This window comes from Pelmatolapia mariae, linkage group LG7 (assembly GCF_036321145.2).
Source record: "Pelmatolapia mariae isolate MD_Pm_ZW linkage group LG7, Pm_UMD_F_2, whole genome shotgun sequence".
Lineage (NCBI taxonomy): Eukaryota > Metazoa > Chordata > Actinopteri > Cichliformes > Cichlidae > Pelmatolapia > Pelmatolapia mariae.
In genome coordinates, this window is record NC_086233.1 from 23,606,604 (window position 1) to 23,612,750 (window position 6,147).

The following is a 6,147-nucleotide window of genomic DNA, read 5'->3' on the forward strand; positions in this document are numbered from 1 at the left end:
TACCATATAGGCCTCATATACAGTCCTTTGTTCTAAGTTTTTCTCTCTAGGTGCCTCCGGGCCCAGTAAACACGGCCCCCCTCTACTGGTGTGTGCTAGCATAAGACAAGCTAAAGGATATAAACAGAAGAAATCGCCGTTTTAAATAAATGTTTCTATGCTTCGAGGAGACATTGTCATAGATCACATTTACTATTTTCCAGTCACATATCAGGGAGAGTCAGTTTTCTCAGATATTGGTAAATGTGAGATTCTACATTAGCACCCTAAAATATCTTTTCAGTTAGCATTTTTAACACGGTTAGCATTAGCTTGGTAATGTAAAGTTAGCTCTAAATAGGCATAGCTGTTTTAATGCGTTTTCCTCTTTCACAGTAATAGTCCCCGTTAATATTTTTAATTTGAAATGAATAAAATATACAGAGAATAAAGTACATTTATGACATATAGTTATTAAGACAGAAATCACTGATATATTGCTAGAATACTAGGTTCTTGTTATATTAGAAATAATCTATTTCGACTTTCTCATTGTTGCGGGCAGCAATGTAATCTTAGTCCAGATCAGTTTCGTTTATTTTGTAAATAAGAAGAACATGTAATAAAGTGTTTTTCCAAATGGTAAAAGAACAATATCATGTAAATAATGTGTTGCATAAGACGCAACGTCCTCACAACTATTTTGAAAATAGGAAGTGGTGTTTTGTGTCGCTTGACTTTCTCTTTTTTTAACCAGCTCTCAGCTCCGTGAACGTTCACTACCGAGTGGAGCGCAGCAGAGAGCAGTCAGCCCGTCGTGTCTCTACCCGAGGCCGGATGGTAAAATCCAACCTCCAGCGGATCCTAAACAGTCATTGCTTTGCTCGCGAGAAAGAAGGAAAAACGCAGCCTCTTACTACCATGGCGAATTTGAGTAGCGGTATTTGTGACATGATTGGGAAGTAAGTACCATCACCTCGACTAAGCTAACGGCTAATCGCGATGTGGGGGGAGGGGTGGCTAAGCTAGCGGCCCACCAGAAAAGCGGAAGTAAATAGCATTTAAGTGAAACGCAGTATCATCAAATAGCCTTTAGGTCACACTTTTTTTTGTCTGTCGTGTTTTTAATATTCTTTTAAAAACTCTCATATTGAAAGTACGTAGGCTTGTTGTGTGACCCGAGAAGCAGTTTAACCAGCATTAGTTAACGTTAGCCGCAGACGTCGTTGAACTTGAGTTGCGTCACTGCAGTTAGCAAGTAGGCAGCATTTAACAGTTAATCGTTTTGTCAAATAAAGTAAAAAGAAAATACGCAATTTAATACATCGTGTTGTGAAATACGCGCAGACAACGTAAACTGATATCCTTCTTGAATGAAGCAGATCTTTATACGGCAGCTGTCGTGTGACATTGTTAATGCTTAAAACTCGCCTCATATCGGGCTGTGCGCATTGAAACAGGGAAACAACGCTAGTCCCGCTGTTCCCGTAAACATTTGGTGGCCCCAGATAAAGGACGGAAGCGAGAGGTATGATACCACTAGACTGATTTTAAAAAGGTGAACACGTTTTGCTGAATTTGCCATTGTGAGCTGACTAGGTAAATTATTACGCAACTGCCATTTTACTGAAGGTGACGTGAGAAGATTACTGTACACAATGATGGACGTACCGCTATGAATGCGCTCACGTATAACACTGTAACCGAAGAGGACGCTCAATGCTGAAGACTTTTTGGGGTGGTTTTAATCATTTGGTGTCAAATTTCTAAACGACAGACAAAAAATAGGACAGAAGTTCTATTAAGTAGACATTAGAGTATTAATTTATGTCACAGCTACTGTACGTACTACTGAGTATTGTCTCAGAAGTATTTAAAATTCTTATTAAATCGTTCCTTTTTGTCTAATCACTCTCTCAATTTGAGATTGTTCTTTTACTTTTTTTTAAAGCAAAAGAGAGAGTCAGAATTTCCTTAGTTTTTCTTCAATTCCTGCTCCTTAATTGTGTGGATGTGATGCTGCTTTTGTATTCACACTAAGCAGAGTAGAGCGTGAATAAAGCAGTGCTTTATCTAAGATCAGATTTAAGTTTAGCCACAAGGTCAGGAGGTCAGCCCTCTGCTCCTCTAGTCTTCCATGTTGAAGTGTCCTTGGGCAAGATCCTGAACACCAGTTTCCCATGGTGCCTGTATTGTAGTGTGAGCTAGGTTAAAAGTAGTTAGGTTTAGACAAAGGTGCTTGTTATAGGAAAGCCCTTAGTGTGCTCAAAGTCAGTAGAAAAGTGCTATTTAATTGGGGGGAACAAATAATAATAAAGAGCAGATGATTTAATCAATATTGTGAAAAGTAATCAGGCTCAGCTCACTATGTGATCACTAAGTTATTGTATTTATAGGCAGTCATGTTACACCATCATCTATAACAAAAGGCCTACTTTGATCAATGTTTTGTTCTCAAAGAACTTTGATCTGTCAGTGTAGCACACCACAAGATGGTGTTAATCTATGAGTTTGCATCACAGCACGTAAAGGTTTAGTTTGTGGATCTGGCCGTTTGACTGTGTTAAGCTAATTTAAACTAAGTGAATTAACCACACTCAAACTGGAGCTCGAGAATACAAATCCACGTTTGCACTTTTAAAAGCAAACGCTTGTGGCTGTTTGCCTCCCACCTCATCCTTCTGTTTTGGTGCGCTGGCTCCTTCAGATGCTTTGTAAACATAGTGCCATTGTTGTGGGAACTGAAACTGTAAATTATTTAAAAGACCAGACCTGCTGGTGTTTGTTTGTAGCCTTTGCTAGTTTAGTTTGTCAAAACCTTTTTGGTAAGCATAATTTCTAATCTTGTGTTTGTTTTTCAGATAATTAAACTTCACAATATTTAAAAAATAAAACAATCAGCATATCAGTGTGATCAAACACTGTAAGAACAAGAACTTCCTTTGAGATGAGTGTGCCCAGTGCAACAGTGGTTTGGGTTATCTGTAGCCTAGGGTGTTAAGGTGTAGACACAGCAGCTGCTTCACAGCTGCTTCACAGTTCAAACAAAACAGTTGCACGTGACCCATCGGGGTTTTGTTGGCTCCACTGTGTGCCATAAACATCCTCTATAATTCATTGGTAGGAATAAGAGCCTGCAGGTAGTTTTCAGTAGCGCACAATGTGAAATGGTTCACAAAATCCTCAAAGAAAAAAAAAATCACAGGAAATGAATTTCTGCTCCTCTTCTTTGAACACACGAGTATGTATTTTTCTGCAGTTCTGTGACATGTATGTGCCTGTACTTGCACAAAAGATGCCTCACAAAGTAAGGGTGCAGTTTGTGTGACTACATTTTCTTTGTCTGCTCTGCCTGCAGCCTGTCCCTGCACTGTAGTAGTACCCGCGGCCCGGGGCCTCTGTGGTGCTCCTGATGCCCCTCTCCCACCCCTGAAGATCCCAGGTGGGCGAGGGAATGGCACACGGGATCACACTCCTTCAGCTCGACTGCTCTACTCAGTAAGTTGGAAGAAATGCCACTTTGTGCAGTGTTTTCAGGGGTTAATATAATAATGTGATGTCACAGACTGCTGTTTTTACACGTGGTGTTTCTAAATTCCAGGATCGAAAGTTGACTGTAATGGAGGAACCGCCAGGGAACGGTCGCCCTGGGATACTCCACTTCCAAAGTCGTCCTACCGTTACCAAGACAATACAGTGGGATGCTGTCCTAAGCAGCAGTGCACTCTACGTGGAGATACCTCTGGACCCTCTTCCTGATGGCAGCAAGGAGAGGTGAGGCCTGATTAGCAGCAATATGCAGAAAATGCCTGCAGATCTCCGGGTTGGCAGATGTGAGCTGCCTCATGAGCAGTCACAAGCAATTAAAGTTAGAATAATTGGTGTGTGCATTTTATGATTATGATTGGACCCTGGCGCCTTTGCACGCTTTAAACTTTGATCTGTTGTAAAATCACATTTTTGCTGACCATGAAACATAGCAGGCGAAGCCAAAAGCACAGCGTATCTAGAAATCAGGAAAATGCATCTAATCCTCTGAGGATAAGCTCCAGATTCAGCCAGAGAGTCAATTGTGGTTGAGCATGCTTCTTGCGGGCTTGTTTTCCATTTTCTAAGCTAAGCTGCCCTCTGTTCTCCCTGCAGTTTCGCAGCTCTCTTGGAGTATGCTGAAGAACATCTGAAAGTCGTTAGCGTGTTTGTCTGCTTTTACAAGAACAGAGATGATCGTGGTATGTGCCAACAGCTTTTTTTTTTTTTTTTTTTTCTCACACCTATTTGACTCTGTCCACCCTGTAAGACAATGTTAATTTGGACTTATGTATTTTCAATCATTTTAACGTGTCCACCTTCTCATTCCAGCTAAACTGGTGCGTACCTTCAGTTTCCTGGGCTTTGAGATTGTGAAACCGGGCCATGCCCTCGTCCCACCTCGACCCGACGTTTTCTTCATGGCCTACAACTTTGACAGGGACTCCTCAGACGAGGAGTAGCCCGCCGGACAACCTCCCCTGCTTACGTCTTTTGTTTTCCTTCCTATTGTATGGTTTCCCCATTCAGCCGCAGCTTACTCACATACTGTCTGTGTTAAACCCTGGGCTGTAGCTCTGTATGCAAGTACTCACCTCCCCATGCTTTTTGTGTTTAAGGGAATAAATTGTAAGCTGTGTGTCTTCTGTTTTCAGCATCTATCCTTTGAGGGGTTTTTTGTTTTATGGTTTTTCATAGTGTTTTCCATTTAGTCGTTTTAAAAGGAGGGATTTTCTTTTTTGACTTATTGCAGTTGTCATGGCTTTTAGGTTCAAGTCTTTATTTCCTTTCACAATTGAGTTGGAGCAGTCTTTTGTTGGAATGTACAACAAAAAAAGTCATCAGGTTTACACTCGGGTACTCCAGCTTTATTTTGATTGGCTAAAAAAAATACATTAAACTTCTCCCCATATCTCTATATCCATCCCCCCTCTGAATTGATTTAAAAAAAACCTTTCAGCAGGACCAGTTTCATTTTGCAGCACCAATATCCTTCTGGTAATATTGTGAATTTGGAAACTTTTAAGCCACACTCCTGATAATTGGTACTTCAGAGCTGGATAATGAATCCATTTTAAGTAGAAGTGGAGCGAAAAAAGATGAAAGCTACTGCATGTGTCTGATGTAAGCGCTTCAGTTTCAAGTTAAACATCTTGTGGAGCATATTGGTACAAAACGCAAAAAGGAAAGTGAATAATCCAAAGTGCTTTTGCTTCTTTCTGCCATGTATATCTGACAATATTGTAAAAGTTTGTTTTTGAAGGATGTGATGTGTTTGGATTTTTCTTTTTCTCAGATAAGCATTCCTTTTTAACCATTTTTTTTTTCATGATAGTATTGAATCTGTTGTTCACCTGCATAGTGGTACCTGTTGTGCTTCTGTGATAATAAAACAACAAAACTGATCATTGGCCTTTGTATTTGTTTATCCAATGCTTTTAAATTCAGCTGTGGCTGTGGTTTTTAGCAGCTTTATTTTGTAGGTAATTTTTATGCCAGATATGATTGTGGGAGATGCTTTAATGTTTCTGTACATTTTAAATATCATATACCTTTGTTTGACCTAGTCATGTTAAAACTAGGCTACATCATAATGTGATTTGTGCTGCTCCGCACAAATATAGTTATATATACAGTGGGGAAGACATTGAGACTGTGAAATACACTTGTACCACCAGGAGGCTCCACGGCACTCGATATGATTTTTAGCCCCTTTTAGATGGCTCCACAGAGCAGCCAGGTTTTCCTTACAATTTGGTAGAACGGCCTTCAAGTAGTTTGCGTTTCATAAGTTGGGTTTCTATTATGTATCCGATTTTAATGTGCCTAAGTTTCCTATGACAATTATTATACTCAATTGTGTATTTCTTCTGTAACCCTGTAATGATGCACTTTCCGTCCGTGAGTTTTAATCTTAGTCAACAGTAATTTTAAAGTTTAGCAATTGCACGTGTGAGACGTGCAGTTGCTAAACCCTTCTGAAGGTTACTTCCTTCTCGCCTTTATTTCCGTCACACCTTCATTTCAGTAAGATGGTGTGATGAACTTGGGTTGACTCACACGTGTGTACTCTGTACTGTTACCTTGCAGAGGAACCATTTGCATGTTAATAACTGCTCACAGTGTGTGGTTTACTAAAAT

At 40.1% G+C, this 6,147-nt stretch overlaps 1 protein-coding gene across 1 annotated transcript; it reads left to right on the forward strand.

Moving 5' to 3' along the window:
• Positions 1 to 735: 735 nt before the first annotated feature.
• oaz1b (ornithine decarboxylase antizyme 1b) lies at positions 736 to 5,412 on the forward strand. The gene is given in 6 exon segments (XM_063478505.1): positions 736 to 941; positions 3,338 to 3,389; positions 3,391 to 3,477; positions 3,581 to 3,753; positions 4,123 to 4,208; positions 4,339 to 5,412. Coding segments are annotated over 6 exon segments (654 nt in total). The 5' UTR covers positions 736 to 816; the 3' UTR covers positions 4,470 to 5,412.
• The last annotated feature ends 735 nt before the right edge of the window (positions 5,413 to 6,147 follow it).